The 26,578-nt window shown below is 40.9% G+C and overlaps 1 protein-coding gene across 7 annotated transcripts in view; it reads left to right on the forward strand.

Moving 5' to 3' along the window:
- The window catches only part of kcnip4a (potassium voltage-gated channel interacting protein 4a), a 116,596-nt gene that overhangs the window by 80,121 nt on the left and 9,897 nt on the right, over nt 1-26,578 (forward strand). Inside the window, exon 2 of one of the 7 annotated variants that reach the window (XM_067525188.1) lies at nt 25,494-25,593. The exons of 5 other annotated variants lie outside the window; for them this stretch is intronic. In XM_067525188.1, the coding sequence (XP_067381289.1) occupies nt 25,494-25,593 (100 nt within the window). Of the gene's footprint in view, nt 1-9,552; nt 10,193-25,493; nt 25,594-26,578 lie in introns of those variants that run through there. One more of the 7 variants, XM_067525190.1, reaches the window with a different exon arrangement.

The raw sequence follows: 26,578 nt of genomic DNA on the forward strand, positions 1-26,578 counted from the left end.
ATTCTTTTTAGAAGCCAAACTAAATGGGAAACCCTAATTTTTTTATGTTTATGAAAATAAACCTTTACAAAATGATTCTAATAAGCCAAGAGATAAAAGAGTCATTTGTAGAGCTCCTCGTTACCCTGTGGTCTTCTCCCACTTGGTGGCTTCTGGTTAAAAATAGACTTGCAACGCAGCCGGACGCAAATGGCTCTTTTCAGTCTCTGTGCCTCTCCTTAGTAGTGTGACAGTGAGTGACACTGGCGTGCCACCAGCGCACGGCGACGTGACAGCTGACGAGAGCAGCCTTTGATATGGCACTTTTTCCAAACCATCAACCCGGTTCTTCATAGCAATATTTTTCAGAAAAGGACAATAAAAAGACAAGTCCTCAGCAAAGCAAAGAATACTTTTTCTTATGGGCTTTGTCCTTAAATGTATACTAACGCATGAACTTCAAGTGTACTTTAAAACAAGGAGCATTCATCCAGCTGTGCACATTCCCCTGGTGACCAGTCTCCGCCACTGGTTGTTTGTGTATCCTAATGTTGTTGCACATTTAACTTGCAGTGGGGGGTGTTGTTGTGACATAAGGCTGTAATTAAACAGGACAAATGCTTTTCTGTTCTTAAGTAGGGAACAGTAAATGAACACCAACAGACAGATTTAGTGTCAACATATGTGGTTTGGATTGATGGTGGGACCAAGACTATTTTCAGTATGAATGCACAGAGGGGTAGAAATAGGTTTACATCATAATAATGTTTGCTAAGAAGGTGTTTAGATTACATGTATCACAAAAGCTTTTTTTTTTCTTGGCATACCAGCTGCCATGACCCTCCCCCCCCTCACACACAAATACACACATCTTCATAAGTTATGTTACTTCCATGCATAATAAAACAATTTGTTTAGTGTAATGTAGCAGAGGACCTGCCAAAATAATAAACACAAAGCTGGAAGCGTTTCCTCCATCATAACACCAAAAATGATTTGCACAAACAATACCAGCGTGAACAGACTGTTGGATTCCATTAAAAGCTCATAACTGTTTTTGAGCTATAGATCAAATGTTTTAAATTTTGACAATAAAGAAATCGAATCTAATTTTTTGGGTGTCAGTGATACGGACATTTATTTAACATTATTTGGATACAAGAGTGAACATTAAACAATGATTTGAAAGTTACCAGATGTGCCAGCAGAGGGAACCAACCAACCAACCACACAGCTGCTGAGTGATGAACTGAACTGCATAGTTTAAACTCAATCAGGTAATTTTTAATATATACATTTTCTGACTATTATTAAAAACACGAACAATATCATGCAGCACAACAGCTCCAAATATTAATTAATGGCATTTTAACGGCTTTATTAAAGCAAAGTAAAGCGTTAACACACAGTCACATGAACTTACAGTGAGCAAATTAACTGGCCATCAGAGTAAACGAGGCCTTTGTTTTGTCACCATCTGAGTGGACCCCCCCACCCCCCAGTGTGTAAGGTGCAAATTTAAAACTCCAGTCAGCTCAGATAAAAACAGCATGTCCCTTCCTAATTGCTTGCTTTTTAGAAATATTTGACTAAATTAGATGTAACATTTGTGGAACTCTAAAAAAGGCGATTCCACATGCAGTACTTGTTAGTGTTTTTGTAAAAGAGAAGCCAGTGTTTGAATAGGGCAGGTTAAGTAACCTTGACAAATGTTCATCTTTTGCTCCGTTATGAACTTGTGTTTCTGCATCCCTTGATTTGGAAATAAAGTACATGTTTTTTTTGTATTTGCACCTCTAATTCCCATTCACGTTAACGTTGCTACTTGCTCATTGTCAAACTCCAGACATATTAGTTGGGTATTATTCAGTGAACGAACATTAAAAACTGTGCAGTTTATTATAATTTGTGGTAATAGCCTGGAGTCTCAGACAGGTGTTGCAGGTATATTGCCATGTTTCACAGATTGCACTGAATTAAACACTGTTAGTGGTGTTTCCCCAGGCATTAGCATTACTCTGTAATCAATCACAGCAATGATAAGGGAGCCACTGGTGACTGATTTTCAAAATTAGCATGTACAGTGGTGTAATTTGTTTTTGGCTCTCTTTGCAGGCACACTTATAAAAAGGGCCGGTTGTTCCTAGCTTGATTGAGACTCACTCAGGTTGGAGCTTTATATAGCAACAGATGTTGATCTGCACAGTTGCCGTTCGAGCTCTACTTGCATTCAGTGAACTGTGAGGACGCTAAGTTAATAAATAAACCAGCTGCCTTTATATCAACAGTGTCTTTGACCCCAAATCAAAACTCGTTTGACACATTTGAATGTAGGTCGTCCAGAGTAGGTGATCGGGTCGTTCTTTCAGCGTGAGCTCTTTTAAATGCAAAAAAGGGTTTAGTGGTTTGTTTGGATTTGTGTGTGTGTTTGAGAGAGAGAGAGAGAGAGAATGACTATTAGAATGGGCTCATGTAAAATATAGACTAACTGAACTTTGTTGTTGTTCTCTCAGATTCTATGTTTGTGCAAACTTCTCACACATACGTTTGTCACCTCCTAATATAACACTGTGTCTGATTGTGCACCACACAAACAAATATGGTGCTATTTATTGTTGCAAGGTTTGGTGTAGCTTACCGAACTAGAGACTGCTGCTAGTAGACATTGTGTACTGATCATGATGAATGATGTTTAGAAAGGGTTAATCCTGTTACCACCCAATAGTGTGTCGTAGCCATTGTGTACCACTGGACCTAATATATATTTTATTGAACTCGCTTGACTAATGTCAGAGCGTGGGATTTACTTTAAATTCTCTGTGGTTTTCTTTAGGGTCCGTAAGGCTTGGTCTTAATTCTAGTCGCTGCTTAGGGATGTCTGATCTGAACCAATAAATGGTTTTCCCCTCATTTCATACTGTTATGATAAGGGATGTCTCCACACAATTAACTAGGAATAAGGTGGCCTTTAAATGCCAGAATATTTTGTTGCTGGAGATCAACACCCACTGCAAATGCTGCCTCAGGAATGCCCCTTGCTCAGTCTGTTGGAAATTATTTCATTTGTACATTGTGAGGTTTCCATATAAGGATTAATCGGTTCTATTTTTTCCAATTGTGACTCAGGATAAACCAAAAACCAAAAAGCAGATTACTTTTGCCCCAGAGTATGAAAACCCTTTCCACTGTTTTTCATTTCTTGTGTCATTTGGCTGCTTTAATAATTTCATATCCACGATTTTGTTAAAGAAATAACCACCTGTATTGATTTCCTCTCAGCGTCCCTTCCTTGCTGATGAGCTATGCTAGTCGTATCTCTTCCTCCGGACAGTGGCTCCAGTCGTCCTGTTTGTCGTCTGCCTTTTAATGCCCCTCTTGTCCTCTTTGTTTTTACTACTCCTGCCCATGCCCATTCTCCATTCCCCTTTGCACCCAAAGTTCACATTGACTGGTGCTTTGCTGCTGAAGGATGGCACACCATAAATCAGATGATAGGCTGGCAGTGCAAAGGTGACCCATGTCCAGTTCTTTGACTCTGCATGTTGTCCACAGTTCAAACTGAATATGCCTAAGACACAGAGGAAAGCCGGTCAATGTTATCAGCTCTAGCACACTGCCCTGAGCTTTGTGGCACTGGCCATTTGTAGACAAAGCCTGTGACATTTTTTTTTTTACACAAGAACTACTCTTTTATAATGAATATGGATGTTGTTGAAATCTAGTGGTGCCTGCTGAAGAGAAAAGTCTTTTGGAAAATAAATAGCCTTCACTTATGGAGGTTAACGTTTCCCCAGGAGAAAACATTTTTGGCTTCCACTGTAATTCGGGGCAGATGCAGCAGAGGGTAAAGCATTATAAGCAAGGATTTTAACGTATTACAGAGCTAAAGTGCAGTTTGAGCTTTGTTCTTCAGCTTGCTGTTGTATTTGACACTTACAGTGCAGATAATCATTGTTTCCATGTGTTATATAGAAGTAAACGTGAAACTTGTACTTATAATTCAGTGTCAACCAGATTTTTCAACTAGAAGATTAGAAGCTTTAATGATCGTCATTAACATGTTACAATGAAAATCATGCTCTGTATTTAACCACCCCTCTAAGGGGAGCATTGTCCTCCGGGAGCAAGCACTAAGGCTTCAAAGACACCTGGTGTATTGGCTGGGATTTGAACTGGGGGACTTCAGTATGCCAACCTGATGATGTACTTTTTGAGCCTCCAGGCTGCCACATAACATGTCCGATATAGTAAAAAATCCTGAAGCCAAGGGTCATGTCCTCAAATAAATTAGTGTTCCAAATGGCAGCAGGCATCTATTGACATTGCACTCCTTTGGAGCTATGCAGCAAAATGACGACTGTCCTTTCTTTGAATGGTGCCAAAATGGAGCTTTCCGTAACACAATTTTTGGTCCTAAACAGTCAAAAGCACTGGATTATTATGATTACTTGTGCAAACCTAGCAGCTTGTCTGCACTTAGGCACAAAGTAAACATGGGTAGGCTTAATAAAAATGTTAGGTTTGGCCTTCTTTAACATTTGTGGGAATTGTTTGCCTGCACTGCTTTGCCCACTGCATAAAGGCAAACGGAAATTAAGCAGTTTATGTCATCTAAAAGTATTTGAATAGAGTCCCAGAATAAAAAAATTAACCCAAAAATTATGCCACACTCCTATAACATGAATCTCTACAAATGAACTTTAGTGAATCAATGTCAGTGTCATGGGCAAATTAAACTAGTTTTACCTTTTAATCAAATGGCAGATGCTTTAATCCCAAATACCAAGTGAGAGAACACAAAACAGTAGCAACTTGGGGGTTCAGTGTCTGGCAGGTTACGCATTTCTTAGAATTTTAAACATTATTCTTTTCACGTGAAGATGAAGCAGTTGATTCTTACTCCAGTCAGTACCTATTGTTTCTATCAGTCATGTGTAGTGTCTGAAGAAGTGAAGGCTTAAAGTAAGTAAATTCCCTTAAAAGCATTCATGCATGCACATGGACCTGGGAAGGAGTGAAGCCTGCCTAATCCAGAGTCCACAAAGTAAGTCGTCTATATCAGAACCACCCCATGGCACTTCATGGTTGACTGTACATGCTGCTTCACTGAGGGCTTAACCCCAGTTCACAGCTCGTAATTGCCTTCCCCTTCACAGGCGCTGCTTCAGTCAATATGACATCCTTATTTGAATGTGCCTTGGAAAACAAAAACTAAATATCAATGCTGCTTCACATGGCTGAGCAAATCACTGCAGGTGTTACCTAATTATATCACCTATTGGTAACCTTGAGTCATTTGTAAATAATTGTACAATCTCATATTCTCCTCTGCGCCTGTTCACTGATCAGTATTGCTTTGATTGATGACTGAACTCAGCTCTTGTTCCCTTGGTCCCATTCTTTCACTTGAAAAAGATAACACTTGTTTAATACTTGATAGATTCCGATCCTGGGCGTTGTTTGGTCGGCACCGTGTAGGGCAATATTTTAGCCTTGTTTGCATATGAATTTTCAATTTGTTTTCCCCTTTCAATATATATTTAACACACCCCTGTTAGCGAGACTGATTTATTGTCCTCTATTGTTGGCTGTGTCCTCTGTGTCCAGTCTGCCCGGACAAGAGGTGATAAAATCCCCCTCTCAGTGAATACTGAGGATGGAAAGTGGCGAGACAGGTGCAGCGATGAGTGAGAAAAATATGTAATCTTTCCCAAGATCGTTGTCTTTCAGTCTACAAAGGCAGATGAACAATAAAGCTGCAGGCTTGTCACTCAGACTTCTCCTGTTCATTACACAGATAAGGAGTTTGGACTACAGACATGGTGACACAGCAGACCTCAGCACAGCTTGACATTTCAGACATTTCAGACTTGGATCGGTTGGCAATGGCATCCAACAGAGGTCGAGGTTTTTGAGAAACCCCCTAGTATCAACATGATTGCATGCAGTGATTTGGGTGGTGTGAGGCTGGCTGCTAACTCCCTTTAGCTTTTTTCTGTTTATTATTATTTGTCTTGTGTGTGATTGTCTGTGTTCCAGATCATGCTGGATCGGATCATACCTGTACGATAACTGTAATGTGACAATGCTGATCAAAATATTGCAACTTCATATGTTTGCACATATGTTACGGACTATAAAAACTTGGGGGTTTCTGAAGTTAGGTGAAGTCTGTGCTTACAGAATTTTTGGTTTTTTTTTTTCTTGTTACATGATTCTTCTTGTTCGAAGGTTCACCAGTGGTTTCGAAAATTAAAGTTTGTTGATGGCGGTTTTGTGCAGATCTTTGAACAGGATGTAATGTTGCTTTATGATAAGTTTTTAACAGGAAGGCCTAATTTTCTTTAACTATATGGTGCACAGTATGTACTGGGAGCACAATGTAGGCCCCATGTAAAAGTTTGTTAAACCTTAGCAAATTAAGTTCTAATTGTTCAATGGTTAAAATGTTTATACAATTTTAATCTACCTCGCACAGCACGATTGAAACATCCCTCTTTCTGATGATCTTTGTTTCACATCAAAGCAAAAACAGCACGCTAAAGCTTCGGATTTCTTGTTCCACTTTAAATACGAGATCATTTTGGTATTTTACTAATGCGATAGCCCTGTCGGATCCATAAATTGTGACTTTGCAGCTTCACCATCTGTCAAATCTGCCATCCTGTAACAGTGTTAGATTGTTGTTTTCCCAGAATATGTGCGACATTAATGGAGCATGATGTGGACTGTAATATTTTCCTGTCAGTAGCACTGATAGAATCATGGCTCCTTTTGATAGTTGGAGAGATGTGCCACAAAACCCATAACGTGTATGTCTCCAGCGTCATCGGGCGTAGTGTCGGTTCTGGTTGTGACCATTTCTATATGTTTTATTAAGCAGGGAGCGTTTGAAAAGCCGAGCCATTGCACGGTACATCCCGAGGCAGTGCATCCACACGAGCTTTTGGAAACTTGGCTGCATACAGGAAAGTGTTGCTTCTGCTGGCTACATGTGGCTGAAATGGCTGTGTGACGGGACTTGTGGCCTCTTTGATTTAGTGCCAGTGCCCACATACTGTGGGCTCAGTGCTGCACTGAGCTGGTTGTTGTAGTCTGGCAGACATCGAAACATCCAGCAGTTGGGTTAGCTGGCATTCAGTACTTGACAACAATTTAATGCTTTGAACCAAACCAGCAATTCATCCACATCATAGTTTGATCCATTCACTATTCAGCTGCAAAACAGTTATATTGGGAAATTGTTTTGATTCTGTTAAGTTTCTGCTTTTCCAGATGTCCCTTTGAACATCTAATACATGGGTTAACGTTAAAATCAATTTGGAGATGCAGTAAACGAGTCCAATGTCCGTCTTGTATTAGCCCTGTTTTCTCCATCAAACCTGGGCAAACATATTAGACTCTTCAGTTGCTAAAGAATCCTCTTTGTAGCACTTCAGCTGCTAAACGCCCTGCTGTGACCAAAAGCTACTCACTAACTTTGTTGTTTTGTTCTGTGCATGTACTGCACAGTTGTCCGTGGAGATGCTCAGTCTTTTAAGTCGCATTATAAGCAAAAGGGGCCTGTTTGATGAAAACAGCTTGCAGCCATATCACGAAATGAGGCTGATATGACCAGTGTGAGCGAACCAAAACAAAGTTCTGGGTCGGAAAACCAAATCAACGAGCTGCAAATGCGAGCAAAGCTAAGTGAAACTGTGGAAGGGTTAGGTGTTCCTTCTCTGTGAGTTCCCTACCTTTCACCTCCACTTAGCATTTCCTTCTAAAATATCAATACTAGCAGGTGTAATGGTTTACTCAGAGTTTACTTGCCATACCTTATGCAGCTGATGTCAAAGTGACATCACTTGCATAGAAACACTATCTAAGATGTGGCTCGATAGCAATGGAAAGCCTGTGGCTCTGTGTTTACTCTGTCCTTAAAGCTAATAGACATTGTTTCCCAGGAAACATTTATGACTTATGATGCTGTCGAGAAATTAGCTTTTTCCTTCAGTTCCACTTTCGGAACAACACACACTCAAATGTAGTGTGCGCAAACAAGCCGTCCTCGGTTACTTTATGCTGCACAAAATTATTTTGAGGTGCCTATCACACAATATTTCCGTCGGACCCGTGCAGTCATTTTGTCTCACTCTCCGTGGATGACACTTGCAAGCCAGTGCATCCTCACGTGGCCAGGGCTTTGTCAGAATAAGTAGGATGTGTCTGCTGATTATTATTATCATGCTAAATTATTCCCTTTTTTTTTTTTCTCCAAGTAGAATTTCATGCCTCATGTTCCATTCTGTGTTAAAGAACTGCAGCAGATGGACTGAATGTAAATAAATGCGTGTGATGCTATTCCATCACTGGAATGAGCTGCTGCCTCTTATTGAACATTTATTATTGAGTATGGGGTGAGTCACATTTTTATTTATTTTTTCGTTTCACAGCACTGATAGAATAATTTGGCTTTGTGGATATACATCAGTGATGTACAACTAACTTCAGTGTAGATTGAATAAAATCTAAATAAATGCAGCAAAGGATATTTCTGCTGTGACTCCGCAGAAAAGATCTGTTTAGAGGTGCAAATGAGCAAAAGAAAAGTATGACGTTGATGTTTTGGGAATGCACTTAGTGAGGATAATCACTTGTTATGCTAAGATGTATTTCTGTAATGAGTGTATATGTATATGGTGTTTCTGAATGAAAAGCAGGTATTTATTGGGTTGTTAAATGCTTTGCCAATTATGTACAAGTGATTAAATGCATAATCTAGTGGTGGATGATAATAATTTTGACCGTATACATGGGGCCAGTAGATGGTGGTGTCTTCACTCATTTGCTGCAAACATGGACCACTTGGATCAGCCTCACTCAGTCAGTCTTTTGCACTTTGCATCACTCCACTGCATCTCAGAGGAATCGAACCCCCTTTGAAAGTAACGGTCACATTTAATAAGATGCTGTGGTCAATGCAATGACACTGGTTCATGTAAAGCCCACTGAGACGTACTCGCTCCCCTTGATCCCCTAACTCATCAAACGCACAGAAATAGATGTCACATATGGGGAGATTTGTAGACCCCCTTCATGTTTTTTTTTTTTTTTTACATTTCCTGGTTTTATCATTTTGTGTTTGAAGAAATCAGTTTTTTTTGCAACTCTTAAGCCTTTTTCAAATTTCTTTTGTAAAATTACTATATGCCATTGCTTTTTTATTTGGTGTGTGCCATTACCGTCTAAAGTCTTCTATATATTTCTCAGTTTTTTTTTACTCTCACCCACTTCTTTTCTCCCTGTAGCCGGGAAATGGTGCTGTTTTCATGATCTAATGAAATGACTATCCTAGAAACGTGACAAACTATTAAAATTCAGTGACACATTCTCTGCGGACTTGCAGCGCCTCGTTTGCATTTCGGTGTTTGTGCTTTTGAGGTTAATGTTAACATGTATGGCTCGTGAGAGGTTGTGCATCTTCTAGCCCCATGCCTCCCCCTCCTCCGTCTCTGTCTCATCTCCCCTCCCTCCACACTCCCTCCTTCATATCCACTCCCTCTCATCTTCCCTCCCTTTACTTTGCAGCGAAGCAGTCAGAGCGCCTGAGAGACCGAGAGCGAGCCACAAACTGTCAGAGAAAAGCTGTGCTTGCTCGCCCTGCGTTTCCACTGCTTTCACATGTCACCTCATTTGTGAGGAGAGGAAAGAAAAAGAAGAAAAGAAGGGCAGAGATCAGCCTGCATGGACTTTATTCCTCTTTAAGTCCACTTTTCTAAATTTATAGTGACCCCTGAAGATCAGTGAGACCCTTAATGACTTCAGGCTCCTCAGAAACCTGCGGCTAATTCTCGCTTATCTGATTCTCAACCCCGTCCAATCCTACCCATACCCAGACTGGATTTAGGGAACAAGCGAGCAGAAGGCGGGTGCCAGGAGGCGCCCGGCCCGTGCCTGTGGGCCGGCGTAGCGCTGGAGTTGGTGCAGGGGAACTGGAGTGCGGGGCCGGGAGGCACCACTGGTCCTGGTCAAGGTGGTAGTCCGGAGGGCGAGGAGGCCGACTCTGGCTCCGGGTTCGGGTCGGGGTATGGTAGCGCGGAGTGGGCCGAGGGTGGAGCAATGCTGAGCGCGATATGGGAGACAGAGGGGCTGCAGACGGTCGGAATTGTGGTGCTGGTGTTTGCTTCCATCAAGCTGCTTCACATACTGGGGCTCATCAGCTTCTCAGAGGGTAAGACACCGATGGAGTAGTGACAGCAGAGGAAGATAAAAATGAGGACAGAGAAACAGGGACACTGGAAATAAAAATTGGTTGCTGATTGATGTGTAATGTGTTTAGAAGCTGCTAAAGAATTTTCAGTCAGTCATTTCCTCTTGCCAATTCCAGCCTCATTTCCTTAGCCTCATCAGAGTCTTTAGTTGCCAGAACTCCTTTGTAACAAAAGACTTTCTTTCCTTTGAAACCCTGACTAAAGCAGGAAAGACTGAGTGACTTAGATATACAGACTGTCTTATTTTATGAGATGAAGTTGTGAAAACACGTGAAAGAAATGTGCCAACTTGTGATGTGACTTTAGTGGGAAAAAGGTCAGTTCATAAAGCTTGAAAGTCGAGCACCAGACTGAAGTTCATTTTTTCTTGGTTCGTGGGAGTCGGTCATTCTGCTTTTCTACACACAGTTTAGAAATGTGTGCAGACATGTTGTAATTGTGCCCAAATACAATTACATTAGCACTAGAACTCGTGCCCTTGTGAGAAACTCTTCATAGGCTACTAAGTCGGGACACAGTAAGGCTCAGTGAGCACAGCCTAAATAAACTGTTTAGTTTGCACCCGCTGCAGTCTCATTAAATAAAGTAGAGCAGCATATTAAGCAGTATGAGCTAAAAAACCAGCTCATCCATCAGACTGCTGTTTAGTAAACACGCCTTATCTTCTAATTAGGATAATCAGTCAAAACTCCCCGAGGCTCTATGCATATTCTGAGTGACAATGAGTAAACAAAAAAAGTGACAATGTGGGATGGTGTGTGTCTGGAAAAAGCTGACCTGACCTCGGAGGAGTGTTTAGATGGAGCACGGAGGTGTCGGTGTGTGCGTATTGGCTGTGGCTGTGTTATTTTAAAAGCACATGGGAGCAGTGTTTTCATTCGGGGAAACAGTGAATCTCATGCTCAGCGTAACAGTTTACATGCTTCACTAAACAGCGGCGAGTTGAAAATTGCTTCCCCCCCTCGCTTGGCATTTCCAAATGCGGGCGACACGATATTGATTATTTTCCACAGTGCGATGATACAGACGTCAACGCCAGCATGCCGAGCGCCGCACGCCCGTCGATGTGATCTGTTTTCTGCACAGGTGTCTCAGAGTGTAATTACCCACAGAATATCTGAGCCTGTGGTACCTGAGAAGCAATCAATATAGTCATGTTCAGGAGAAGAATGAACAACAATAGAGATGAGGGGGGCTGAAAAACTATCTGAAAATCACTTTACAATTCGTCTTGAAAACGAGACATGACAGATATTTTGTATCAGGAATTTTAAAATATGGTCCTGACATCACCTGAGTTGTACTTACGAAGAAAAAAAACACAGGCAATTTTAATTTTTGACATACAAATCCTTGTTCTTGTTTATTCGAGATGACAGTGTAGCTTGGCAAAAGTATGTGAACGTTTAGCCGAAGCTTCTGCTGATGTGAGTTATACCTTGCAAGAAGTTGCCCTAGGAGTAAGCTCCAAGCCCTGGAGACTCTAAAGGCACAAAAGAGATTCCTCTCAATGTGGTTAAAAGGGTTACCAACACTTGGCTTGGAGTAGCTTAGACTTTAAACCAGTAGAAATCCGATGGAATGGCTCACGATGACTCTTCACACCACACGCATCCTCTTTATGACGTGGCAGATCTGAGCCTTAGCTACTGGAAGCACTCGAATTCTTCCAAGACCAAGACCTTCCATAAAGACAAAACAGCATCTGTGTTTATTTTTTATGAAGATGTGCAGCATAAGTCAAGTTTTACTACAAAAATTAATGCAGCACAGCAGGTAATTTTACTTTTTCTTGTTGCAGCATCAAAACAAAAAACAACACGTATACAGGTAAAGGTACAGCTGTAGTTTGGAATGATGTTGCATGATGTTTAAAAGGCTAAAAGGAAGGTAGACAGTAAGCAGAAACTGGGGTCATCAAATCTTTGGCATTTCAATAATTTGTTTCCGCTTCAGTTCTGCTACATCTTACTACTCATTTGTTGATTTTACCTGTAGTTAGTGAATTTAGTTGTAAGGAAATACTGAATATTGGTTATCACAACTTTCCAAGAAGCCATCTTGAAGTCGCTTGTTTTGACCAACCAACAACTCAACAAGAAGACCTTCCTGCCTTAAAGTAATAATCCTGACCACCGAGCCTGCTTCCGTTTTTATTTTTTCATGTTTTCTGTAACACAGATTTACCGATGCAGCTTCCACCTTTTGTAAAAACTAAAATGTTTGGATTTTTTTTACCTTTTTTTTTTTTTTGCTGTTGTTGTTTTTTGGGTTTTTTTTTTTTTTTTTTTTTTACGAAAGCTCCAGGGACAGCGTTTAGCTGAGCGTGCACGCTCTGCTTAACATTCATACAGTGAGACATGTTCACAGCTGGGAGCTGCCCAGTACGATCACATCCTTCCATTGCCGGCCACCTGAGCAGCTCCACTGGGGCGTCTGGGGGATAAAGGTCTTGCATTAAAAGTCTCTGTGTGCTAAATGCTGAGGGATATTCTCAGCTGGGCTGCAAATTTGAACTGGCAACTTTCCAGGTGCAAGAGGGATTGCAAACCGAAAGGTCTAATCCACACTTTATTGTTGCATCAGCTGGCAGAAGAAAGAACCCGTGAGCTTTGTGAAGATAATGTCAAAGAAGACTACACATCCCACTGCACACTCTGATCACAGACTGTAAGGACTTCCATTTTGGAAAAAACTGTTTATGAACAGCCTCTTCCTGCCACCGGCGTTCTTTTACGTTTGAGAAATATAATAAGATCATTGCATCAGACTGTGCACTCTCACTAAAGCATTGTACTGTGAAAATGAGCGCTTGCTGGTGAGCAGCATACCAGCACCTACTTTTAGTCTAATTGTGAATGTAGCTAGTGTTCATGTGTTCCTGCTCACTATCCCAAGGCTAATAGTATAATTCGGCTAACTAAGGGCCCAACTTAGAAATTCTTTTAATCTGTTTATTAGAAATTTCTCTTGCATCGCAGATTTGACATACATGCTTTTCACACATGTGCAGTTTGTTTCTACTTGCACTCATGTGACTTCCTTTTTGCAAACTGCTGAGCAAAGTCTAAATGGGTGCGGACTAATCATTGTGTCACACAATGATAAATAAGTCTGTGGTTCAGTCGTACACAGCAGCATCCTTTAAACCCCCTCTCACACTCAAATACAAAAAAACACAATTGTTTTTATTCCTTGTGGGGACTTTAAATTGATGCACATTCATTTCCTGGAGACCTGCCTTACAGTAATTTTTTCCAGAACCAGTACTTACCTGTCTTTAACCCTTACCCTGACTTTAAAGGGCAATTAACAGATTTTCAACTTAATCCCTGTGGCTTTGATTTGGGCTAAAAATTTGTATGAATGCTGTTTGCTTTCACTATATTTCATAGATAGGTAGATACTTTATTAATGCTCGACGAAGATTTGCAGTAGTCTTGCAGTAGCTTGTAATAATAAATATGTGCAAAGTAATAAAAAATGTATAAAGGTAAAGTATAATAATAGTCATACTAATAATACACTGTACACTTGTGAAAATATCTCAATGCCTCTAGCTGAATCCCTCCAGATGACATCGAGTTGAGACTTTCATTTCAGATGATGTTATCTCATTGCTCATAGTACAAAGGCTTTAGACTTGGGTAACCGGCTGTTCAGCTCCAAGATAGCAACATCTGAATTCCTGATCATGGAAAATACTTTTCCAATACAGAACATAAAGATATTTTAATACAGTTTACATACAGCTTAAAAGTGTTAATGCGAGTAATACCCACACACTGGCATTCACAAGTAAATATTACCTTAACAGCTATAGGATGTGTGATTTTGGTCCCTTCGTTTATTATCTGGCATAAGTACAGACAGTGTTGTACTGATATGCATGTAGCAAGGTTCTCGTGTTCTCCATGTCCTTGAGGCGGTTTTATGGCTTGGCAACAGAGAAACGGAGAGAATCAGTCTCAGCACTGACTTGCGTCATCTTTGCTGCCAGTTATCTGTTGTCACTTCCTGGGAATTGCCGTTATGTCTACAATAATGAATAAGTTTGGATGTGTTGGATCAGCTGGATGGTGCGTGGAGGCTTTAGTTAAGCCCCAAAATGTGTTCAGAGACAATATATAGTGTAGGCGCTAAGACCATAGGTCTACTTCACTCACTAGGGTATGGTACTGTCATGGTGTTAGCATGTAGCTCAAACTACTGCTGTGAGGCTTCCAGAAATGTTACTGTAGCTTTGCTGCAGGTTTTAAACTAAAGCCAACGGCTTTCAGCTTGTCCCTTCAGAGGACGCCACAGCGTAGCATGTTCCGCACATTTATTTGCCATGTGTTTTTACGCGGGATGCCCATCCTGCCGCAGCCCTCGCATTTTATCCGTGCTCGGGACCAGCACCAAGGTGGCCCTTGGAGGCTGGGTGGGGCCACGCCTGGTGGGGTGGGATTCAAACCTGCTGCCTTTTGCAACCCAATCAGATGCTGTACCACTGAGCCACCAGGCCCCATAGTGGTAAATTATGAATGACCTTTCTGCTGTTGTGTGGTGGCATTTATTTGTGATCTTTTAATCGAAAACCATAGTTCTTAGATCTGCCAGGTAGAAAAACTTAGTTTGTATCTCACCAGTTAAAAACAAGCCTGTTGTGTTTTTATGATACAACATTACAAATGACCTTTCTGCTGTTGTGTGGTGGCATTTATTTGTGATCTAGCAGTGCTGACATGAAGTTGGCCTAAAGCATCACATTAACAATATGTCTACATCTCTGTACCCTGTACATGTATTTATGATGTTTGAAATAAGTGTATTCCTTATTTTGTTAAGTGCTAAAGTATGCACACTCAGAGGACACACAGTGTTTTATGGGCATGACGTAAACTGCATTGCATCTTTATGGGATTATTTTCCCGTGGAGGAACGCATCCATCATCAAAGCCCGAGTCAGCACAAGTGTTCAGCATTTGTTTCATTATTTCAGATGATGTCATTTAAGATCTGTCCATGACAGCATGTCACTCGAGCGAGCGAGCGGAATTTAGAGGATGAAAGCAATGACGCAGTTGCAGGTAGTGCAGTGTGTGTGTGTGTGTGTGTGTCTTTAGGCAAGCGTCTCCAGTGCAAACTGTAATTGTTCATCCACTTTCAAATCAATTTAAAAGGACAACAATCAACTCGTGCAATTACCCTTTGGCTATCTTCCACAATGCTTATTTAGAGCTGTGGCATGATTGACTTAACCTTTGCCTGAGCATCTTGTGGACTTATGGATCCCTCCGGTGGCTTTTGAGGGAAGGGAGGGCACAGCAGAGGAGCTTACTGAAAGTAAGCTAACTCTGCATGTCAATGTAAGTCAGGAAGCCAAGGATAAGTATCATTCACGCAGTCAGTTGTGATTAAAAACGTCAAATTCTAACAGAAGGAACATGACAGATTCTTCTGAGCCAAAGATTCAAATGCATGGTTGCTGTGGTCAGAGGCTTCCTGTGAAAGAAGATATTCTCAGAGATGCATTTAATTAAATAACAGTAGCAGTAAATGGATGCTGTATAATGTGCGTTGTGGCTTCAGTAAAGTGCCAGTTTGTGTGTTGTTCTCAGATGATATTTAATGTTTTAATGCTTGTTGGGTTTTGTGACTCTCTCCCGCACAGCAGTGTTTCACAATGCACAGCTTAAGGATAAGTGTTCTAGTCTTTCATAAACCTTCAACTATCTCTAGAGCTCAAAAGCCGCACACGTGGGATTTTTCGATCAAGGCTGTGCACTTAGTATCTTGTCCGTAACTTTAAATTAGCCAATGAAATAAACAGTCATGCTGATACATGTGCGCAGCAACAATATTTTCCATAATGGAGCCAAGGACAAAGATTCTCCTGCAAAACACAGTATTTCCGGACGGATGGAATGTAGCACGCTTTTTAGTCCCCTATTATTTTCTGTTGATGAAAAATCATTTTTGGTTTTGCAAGCTGCTTTCTTTGTTCCGATTGATGTTTTTGGACTCCTTCCAAAGTCCATTCATTCCTTCTACTGATTGAAGACAGTGGTCCTGATGCTGGGATTAGCCTAACTGCAGTTGGGAGCACTAATGTAAAGGGAAATGGGACACTTGGATTAAAAAAAAAATAAAAAGTGCTGACTTGTAACTATAGTGAACCAATCTAATTACCAGTGAGTTCTCCAGTATACTGAAACCATTTCCTGCAGAGGGATAAGTCTGACCTCAAACCTTAAGACTTTGCTGTGAAATATAAACATGAATGTGAAAATGAATTTCATTAATCACTGGTAGCATCAGTGCAGGTTTCCTGTCCATAACTGGAGTAACTCATTAGTAAATGAGTCCTAATGGCTTTTTCCTCTCCAAATACTAGCGACAAGCTTTGGAGCGGGGTAAACACTTCTTCCTCCCTCATCCCACTGTGTAATCTTTCATATGATAGCATTAGAAAAGGGCAAAGGACAAAGTTCCTTCCAATGCCGAGCAAGGTTTACTCTGAGATGGACTATTATTGAAACGCTTCAAAGTGACAAATGATTGCAATTAACAGCATAGACTGCTCTTTCCTCCAGATGCCAATAAATGCTTCGGCCCACTGATGGGGCGTCATTACTGGCAGCCTGAGAGCATGCTCTCCCTCATAAAAAACCTTGGCATCTAGCTCTCCAGCCAGTCCAGTCGCTCACGCTCTCAGAACAGCAAAGGACAGCATTTCATTTGACTTTCGTCTTAAGACTAAAATATTAGCTTCTTGGAGACACTGACATTTGTTGTACTAAATTGGTTTCTTTAAACTTACTATAACTAATGTGAAAGCATGAGCCAGTAAACAAACTGTGTCAACTCATGTCGGAAACCAATGGCTGATGTGTCCCTTTTGCCAGTAAAAGCCTCTGCTACTGTGTCTTCTGTCTTGCAGTAGCAGCCCTAAACGAAAGGCTTCAATCCATTTGGCTGTTCATACGCATCTATTCCCAGTCTTCTTGGACTCAGATTTATTTGGATCTGCCTTTTATCATTGCCAGCAAGGCACAAAACTTGGTGTCATGTCCTAGAATGCGTAAATTCATCTCTCAACAAGAAAGATTTGAAATGCAAATAAGTGTTTTTATTCATGACTGTGTCACAGACAGTTGGTCTTTGTCTTTTCGGCAATGTGCCCAATTGGCTCTCGTTAGGAGACAGGCCGTGCACTTACCCTACCTCGCTGTCCTCCTGTTCCTAAGTCGATTTCACTGTCATTTTTCCGCCTGCCATGAGGAACGGGAGCCTGCTTTATTTAATAACACAAATGACATATCGGTCTCTCTAGCTCCAGTCTCGGGGCTTATTTGTATTTGGGCTCACACAATGGGAACAAATGGTAGATGTGTATCCACCTCCCTCATCGTCCGTGTGATTTATCTCATATAAAGTGAGACTCTCTCATTACACAGCGGGGACTGTTTGAATTACTTTTCTTTTATTGACTTGGATGTGCAGATCTAACACTTGCAAAAGCAGAATAGTAATCAGCAGATGTCCACTGTTGGCAGCTCTGGCGTTGTGGATGTCTGTTATAATTTGTTTTGGAGCATTAGAAAATATTTGGTGCGACAAAGGGGAATTCATTGCACCTTGCGAAAGGCAAAGTCAGCTTTCGCAAAGGGGTTGGTGTTTCATCTTCTGTCTTCATGCAAGTGGATACAGTATTCAGGCCTCATATTTACTCTTGCACTTCCATTCACCTTTTCACACTTAATTTCACAGTTCACTTAGTTGGCATATTTCTATAGGGACTTTGTTCTGGAGGAGATAACCATGTGTCCTTCCCGCTACACGTGCTGTTAGCAGCTTCTTTTGACATGTATGTAGGCTTATTGCAAGAAGTCATATCTAACCGCGGTAGGCAAAAGATGCAAAACCAACAGTATTATTCACTGCCTTTCAGTTTAGACTGGGTTGCAGCATGTGAATCCAAAAACGTCCCTCTCCACTGACCTAATAAAAGAAATCTACTGAGCTTTTGAAGAGTAAACTGCAACTATTTTTACCAAACCATTTGGCACCAGAGTGTATTTAAATCAACTGCAAATTGCAGTATCTTCACATAATTTTGCTCAAATTTTTTAATGCTATTAGAATTTTTTTTTTTTACAACTGGCTCATCTGTGAACAGATGTGTAGTTGATCGAGACATTAACTTTAAGCAATAAACTAAACATTTGCAAATTAGTTTTTCTGCTCAGTGGTGACTTATGTCTGCAGTGTTGTGTGACCCCAGACAAACAGGTCTGTTTTTATATCTCACTCCTTTTTTTTTCTTTCTTTGGAATCACGCCACAACGGGTCAGGCTGACAGACGCTTCTCATCTACTGTTTTTTGTCCTCTGTCTAGCTGGGTGTCATCTCAGTTAATTGCTAGGTGCCAAATGCCTGTCACATTTGTCTCTGTTTCACTCAAAAACAACACGTAAGATGCCCCTGGAACTTAGACTGGAATAAAGTGTCAAAGTGAACCTGCTGTCCGCACTATGACACAATATATATTGGGTTTATAAATATCCTCCTGTCCCCTGGTTCTGGCTGATTCTTGGCCTAGATTTAATTTGTCCAAGAGTCTTTGCCTCTGCACTTGCGTAATTGACCACATGACAATATAACCTTCTGTAAATGCCCCATGTGTATATGGTTATTCAGAGTGAGTTGACCTTTAGAGAGATCGAAAGCAGAATCGACCAAGCAGCATAGCATGTGGCAAATCATTAGCTGTATCAGGCCATTTAACAACCATTTACAGCTGTTAATGATGAATGTCTGACCATGTTTTCATTTTGATGGGATAGGATTTAATATATATATTACGTATGTATTGCTTTAAAAGATGAGTTCACATGTTAAGGTTCCAACTAATTTGAAGATGTTTGTCACTTTATAGCTCATTGCAGGGAAACTGTGGTACAACCTTTTATTTTAATTGCAAAGTGGCAGTAATTCCCCCATTCGGGCTTTTCTACCTCCTTTTTCTCAACATCTGGAGGAAACAGATTAAGCTGTTAAGAGATTAAGAGTTCAAAACCACTGTCATGATACCTGCTGTGAGGATTGCAAACATTTAAAAATACTGGTAAATATATCAATGCAGTCAGGTCATCTTACTGTCAATGTCTGTGTTATCAGCCTTTACCACATGAAACTCTGCCTTAAGAACCTAATGTAGAAACTCATACAGAGGGTCTTGAAGTAGCAAAGTAGCAAGCGACACATCAAAAACAACTTTTCAAATCTATTATGAAACACATTTTATTTTATATTTTACACCTAATAGCCTCAAGGTTAGTTAATAGGGAACTCCTTGGTATTTTTGTTTTTTCAGAGTTCAGAAAAATCACAAAACATTTCAGAGGCATTCGTTCGTTCTGCCAATTATTAAGCCCCACACAGAGGAATCGGAGAGAGTATCAGACCGTGACTTGAGCACATAACCTAGGACCTAGTGTCTTCACTTGCATGGTAAAATAATCACTTCCCACTCGGAACCAGTGTGACCCTCAACATACACATTAAGATGCAGAACGATACAAGGTTAACACCCACTGCCAAATTAAATCACTCACACACGGGACTTGATATGACTGCTGAATACTACTAGATACTTGAGAATTAAGTTACTTTCACTTGATATCAAATGCTAATATCAGCTCAAAGCTTGAGAGCTACTCTCTGATCATAACTAATGTAGCCTTTACATGTCATTGCAACCATCCATATCATCCGTGACGATGTTTTCATATCTTGGCCATAAAAGGACAGCAGGAGACGCAGTGCAGCCCTGTAATGAACTCCATATTCTCCGACTCATGTCTGATCGTTCTGTGTTGTTTTGCCAGGAGTTGAAACAGGCTATATTAGGAGGGAGCTGAGGTGGAGATACGATCAGCACCGACTTCAGGTGTTTGTCAGTTAGTGACAGCGGGGTGGGTTGTCATCAGCGGTGGGAGCTTATCGATGGGAATCCTCATCCTCAGAAATGTGAATAATCCAGGAGCCATTAAAGTCCCAGTGAAACACGATGTTCTAATTGCATCATTAGCGATTTACTGCTTCTGTAAAAGCCTTTTTTTTTTTTTTAATATAGATGTTTGATGTATAATAATCTACCTTAAAGTATAAAACCTACAAACCTAATACATGGTATTAAGAAAAATTGCAAATGGAGATCTGAAGTGGCAACATGCAGTCTTTAAATTGATCAGATGATGATCCACACTACAATATATTTGTGCCATCTATAGAAAATCAGTCACATAGAGCCAGTTTGACTCATGCATTTTCTTCACTAAAGGATTTATCTTGCCCATCACCAATGATGAACTGTTCCTTTCCATCTAGTTTTTCTAATGCTCAGTTTCAGCCGTGCTAGTGTTATGGTGGTTGATACAAATTGGCAAACGCTAAAACACTAAACTTAACGCTGACAGTGAACAGGACAAACATCGGGTTTGTTATTCATCAGCTTGTTGAATGGCCTTTATAAGCATGTTCGGACACTGCTGAGGTTAGCATGTAGCACTTTATCATAACACAGTAACTGTGTGTAAACCAAACCACAGGAGAAATTACACCGTTGGTGTCTTTTAAGAATATGGTGTCATAGAAGAAACAGACTATGCTTTAGCTTTTCTATTTTTTAAAAGTGATTTTCAAATTACACGTACAAAAAAATGTCCCTTTTATTCTACACATTACTCATTCACTTAGGTTATAAGACAGAGCCACTGTCCGAGCCTGGTCAAAGATTTTCAGGCCACTAATGAAACTATATCTGTTCAGTGCTGCTGGTGATAATGCTACGATGAAAACTGTCAGAAGATAAGTCGTGCTCACTTGGTGTCGTGGCCCAACCTTCTTGGCAACGCAGCGCCGGCGAGGTGACACCAAGGACCTAAATTGTATAAGTAAAGACCTCATCTCAGACTCAGAAACACACACATACAGTTCTGTAGCTCTTGGGAACACACACACACACACACACACACACACACAGACAGTGATGAAGTTAAATTTAAAATGAATATCAATGCATGAAATTAAAAGCCATCTCAGCCACTTTAACACAGAATAAACCTACACATTCTCCCTCACAGATCCATTTAATCAATTTGATATTTATCTTAAACCAACTATTGGGCTTTTGCCCTTCTTGCATTAAATGTACTTATCCCATGTGGTCCCGCAGGCCATCAGTGGCTCAGTCCTGTACATTCTAATACCATGATAAAGATGCAGCAGCAGCAACAGAAGCTGACCATGCTTTTATTCATTCTAAACTGCTGTCTGTGGTTAGCTGCAGACATTTTATTTTGTACATGATGTGCATCAGTTAAATGTTTGTTAGCTACTATTTCAGATCATGGATCCAATGGATTTCTTTTTCCTTTTTTTGACTTTACCTTTCAGATGAATGAGTTCTGATTCATAAACCTTGAAGGACTGTAGCAGTTGAGCTGTAATTGATCAGGCCAGACTCATTTCGGACAGTAATATTGTCACATTGATTATTCAGGGTGTAAGTAGTTTTTCAGAGGATACTGTGTAGCAGACCATTTTATGGCTATAGTCTACAGAGCTAGCTAAAACATGCCCCTTGGTAATTATATTTTGCTGAGACATTTTTCATTGTTTATAACCCTCACAGGGAATTCAATCTCATTCTCTTGTATCGCTGCAGTGCAAAATGGCAAAGGCAGCCTTGCTACACAGAGGTGGCCATGAATTACATTTCTGATGAGCCGTGCAGCCACCTACAATCTGCCATTATAGAAGCCGTCAGTCAACAAGCTGCTGAGATGTTGGTTTGCTCGTTTGCTTCCGAGGAAGGCAAAAGTGTGGCATGATGATACCGTATGAATGTGTGTGCACGCATTTAACTGAATCAGTATAATGTACAATGTTCAGACGCTTATTTCATAGACTTGAGTCTTCAGGACAAGAACAACGCACATTAGCAAGGGCTGCAGTTCCAGCAAAACGGTGGACTTTGACCTGTGTGTACGGGCCCAGGGGCACAGCACGAGCTGCTCTGTGTCATCTCATTATCATACACACAGTCGAGCGTCAAATCGATTTTGTCACTAAAGTGAAAGGGCCAACGTAAATCAGACAGTCATGACTGCATGCTCTTTTCCCGTCTGATTAGGCGCTATGTCACTCATGCTCTGTTATTGCACTTAAGAGATCAATTTTTATTGTCTTCATGTTAGACATGCTTTTATTTCTATTAGTGGCAGCACAGACCATAATGTTTTCACGTCAAGCCAGACTCTCCCGTTGTTCGGCTGCTTGGGAATGTAGTTAAGCCCATCACATTGTCCTTGAGCTCCAAGGTAGAAATCTCCAAAGTAATGCTTCCAAATAATGGCAGCTTGCTGTCAAGAGCGATATATCTTGGTAACAAAAGCAACATCTGTCTAGCTCAACCTCAGTGAGGGCACTCAGATGTGTCCTCCCCACTCAGGAAGGAATGTGTGTGTCAGACAGGTAACAAGGACAGATGAGAGCTTCGCTGTGTCTCTTCATCCTCTAAATCTTAAAGTTATAGTGTCATAATAGAGAGCAATATGAACTGGCCTTAAGCTCGTTGGTCATTGTGTGCACTGCTGCTTGTCTGTGCTGGGCTTAGCTCTGCACACTGAGACGGCAGAGAGGGTAAAGAGGGCGACACGGATGTTTGCAGCAAAGCGAGTCGGACGTGTTCGCAAAGAGACAAGTGATTGAGATAATAAGAAAATCATAAAATCACACACCAAACATAAACAAATATACATTTATCTAATGTAATGTGTCGACACACTAGCTGCAGTGATGTAGGACATTTCGGGTTTTATAACGAAATATCTCATATAATGTGTTACACACAAAAACCTCAACTACGAATATGCATTTGAATTCCACCTTTAATGTAGTGCCACCACCACCAGGCCACATTGTTAGAAATAATTTGATACTTGTACTTTGTGTGTTTTCTCAACTTATTTAGTTTTCACTGGGAACTTTTCACTGATCAACTGCAGTTACACACACACACATCCCAGTATAACAAGACCCAGGTTTGGGGCTAAAAGCCTTGCTCAACTGCACCATGTGGGGAAAATCTTGATGTTGGAGATCAGAAGTTTGTATCTGTAGCCTTTGTGTTGCACTGCGCTCACTGCTGATTGGTGAACGCTTGCATGCCAATCCAGGAAACTGCTGTAGGATGGTGCAGAGGTTTGTTTTCTAACTAACCCTGCACTACCCACTGCCGATCACCTGGATCAGGTGTGCTCGGTCATTCAGAAACTGGAAGATACCAATTCTCTTTGTCAAGCCCTCATTCCACCTTTATTTGAGATGGTGACTGCCAGTTTTTGGTTGGCTATAAAAGCCTGATGCAGGCGATCAACGAGTAATCAGTGAGTAGTTATAATAAAGTAGAGCAGGGGTCCTTGATGACCAGAATTAAGAACCACTGAGATAGTGGACATAGTAAACATGACCTGCTAAATATCCGTGTTAGCATGGTTATTTTGAGCTAGGCACTGTTGCATGCTGAGATATGCATTCAGACTCTTGGTCTTTTAAAAAAATAAAAGACCAATCCACTCCACTTGACACATTTTTATTTGCAGGCACTCTGTGCTTTTTCCTTCTGCCCAGTAGTTTTAAACTTCCGGTCACAGCATATTTTTCCCTTGGTCGCCATGACGATCCAAACCAGGCTGCAGATTTATGACAGAATTTTTAATGCCTCTGTTTAGTGACGTAATAGTTACCACTCCATCCCTTTATAGTTCTGGGTTAAGGCGTCTTACAACTCCCATTGTCCACCGTGATGTGATGTGTTGTGTAGTTATAAAAATGCCGTAAGCTCTACCTCTGCAGTTCTCTTTACTTGTGATCATGGACTTCAAATAAATTAAGTGCTGGTGTGATTGACAAATGGTTTTCCACACTTACTTCTGACATCACACTAAATTTTTTAGAATAGCTTGGAGCAAGTGCGGAAATGGACTTGTGTGCTTTTAGGCAACGCTGTACACTTACGACTAAATGACTTCCATACTCAATTCAGTCCTTTGATTGTCCTCTTTGAAAGGCCAGTCGTTTACCAAACTGCCTTTGTCACAGTCACAGTTCAAAATACACTCATTAAGCAACATGTTGAGATATTCAAATACAGACATCCGTGAGGTCACAGGCTCTGTATCATATTCAGAACCTGTCTTTTGTTTCCATTGAACTAGTTGACCTGCAGTGATGCCATATTTAGGCAGCGTTAAATGTCTAGCTTCCTGCTACAGTAGATTTACATGTAGGGACACAGAAAAAAAACATGCAAAGAAACTTCTGTCCCACGTGTTTTCATGTGACTCCATAGTATAACACTGTTCGTGCATTAAATCCTGTCTTTTGTACGTCTTGTATTCCGTTCATATCTTTTGGTACACCAGGTACTTGTGCCTGTAATGTCTCAACAAAATGTCGTGAAATTTTGTAGAGTCATTTAAAGTCCCCAGAGTGTGAATCCTAATGACTTTGGTGATCCACTTTCTTTCCAACTAGCGCCTCCAGCGGATCAAATGTTTCATTTATCCAGAATAGCAGAAAATGATTAGCATGATTAGCAATGCAAAATGAAAGTCATCGTCTACATGGACGTGTTGAATTGTCCATATTGCCAAAGAGCATAGCACTCAACCGTAGACCAAAAACTAATTTAACTAGGTCCATACAAACAAGGATTGGTTTGCACACCAAAACATTTTTTCGTATTTAGCAACGGGGGCTATCAGAGATGCAGATTTGGGGATGCACCTGATTGCAGGAGGCCCTTTGACACACCTGTAAGTGATAGGTTGATTGACACTCATTGTTGATGAAGAGCTAAAAGGACTCAATTGTGAAAATAAACCACTACACACTAAACCCGATCAGTTGATTCCAGTCTAGTTGTACTGTATGTGCTTGTGTTTGTCTGCTTGATTTCTGATATTCTGACGTTTACCAACTTCAAGAAGTCGTCCCTTGCTGTCTTTTGCAGCTCCCTGGGTTGGCTTTAAACTTAACGTAGTGCAGAATACTGTGTTGTTGTCCTGAAGACCCAGCTATGGGAGTGCAGACTCTGTCTATGTGACCTTTAATACACTCTCACCTCTTGCATGTTCAGATTCTGTACTGAGTACTGAGGCTGTTAGTTGCCTGGGTAACCGTGAGACCTAATGCTGTATTTCCCAGGTTACCCTCAGGTTGTCAACAAGCGCGGCGGGAAAGCTCGACTCATGAGGCTCTTTCCATGCTCCACAACCAAAAAGCCATCCTCCAGTAATCAAAGCAAGTGGCTGTTCCAAGGCTCCCACACACTTTTTCTGTCTCTCTCTGTGATGTTTTGGTGTTGTTGTCAGAGGTGTTTTATTTTCTTTCGGCTGTTCTTGGTGTGAGGGCAACGCACTTTAGGCTTTACACATGCTTGCACAAGCCGAAATTCAACTGAAGCATTGCTTATTAGAAATCCTTCTTTAGTTTGTTTTTAGCATTTCACATAGAAAACCTTGGTGTGGCAGATGTAGATGTAGATGAAATATGCTTGCTGAATGTGTGAAATGAGGTGGCATCGTACAAGGATTCATGGTCATCCTTTGGCAATCTTTCAAATTGTGTTTCACCGCTTCATAAAGGTTGTCCCAACAAATATTATGGTCAAGTTAAAGAATATATTTATTTAATTTATCACCTACTTCGTATGAGGGCAATGTATGGGATCCAACAGCTGTTTTTCTTACATCACCTAACATGACCTGTGATTTAGCTCTATAGCTGCAGGTTAATTGTGTTCTCTTCAAAGATGTAGCCTTTTGCCTTGTGGCCACAATAAGACCCTTGGAGCTAATGAGGCATTTAGACACTGTGGCACACATCAGATACATTAGGGGCCCGGCGCCGACAAGACAAGTCAAACGCTGTGCTGCAAGGACAGTGAAGTCAGTGACAGGGCCCAGACAGCATCTGCCATCATTATTGGCCCATTAAAAGGTTTCACAGGGTTCAGCTGCCCCCCCTTTCATGAAGAGGCTCTACGCTACAAGGACTTTGTTCTGGGGCCTCAATAACACTAATTACCACTGCTGTCATATTTGGTGTTGAGAAAAAGAGGCCTTTCAGATTTTTGTTTAGCTTTGTGAAGTAACATTTGCCAATAAAAGAACATGTTATAATGGGGACATTTTTCATGTTATCGCGAAGGTTACCTACAACGTGTTGCTGTGTGATGCCAAAATGTGCCATTTTGGACAGAGACGGTTTGGTATTGGTGATATTTAGAA

The sequence above is a fragment of the Channa argus genome, chromosome 12 (genome assembly GCF_033026475.1).
Source record: "Channa argus isolate prfri chromosome 12, Channa argus male v1.0, whole genome shotgun sequence".
In the NCBI taxonomy this organism is placed as follows: Eukaryota; Metazoa; Chordata; class Actinopteri; order Anabantiformes; family Channidae; genus Channa; species Channa argus.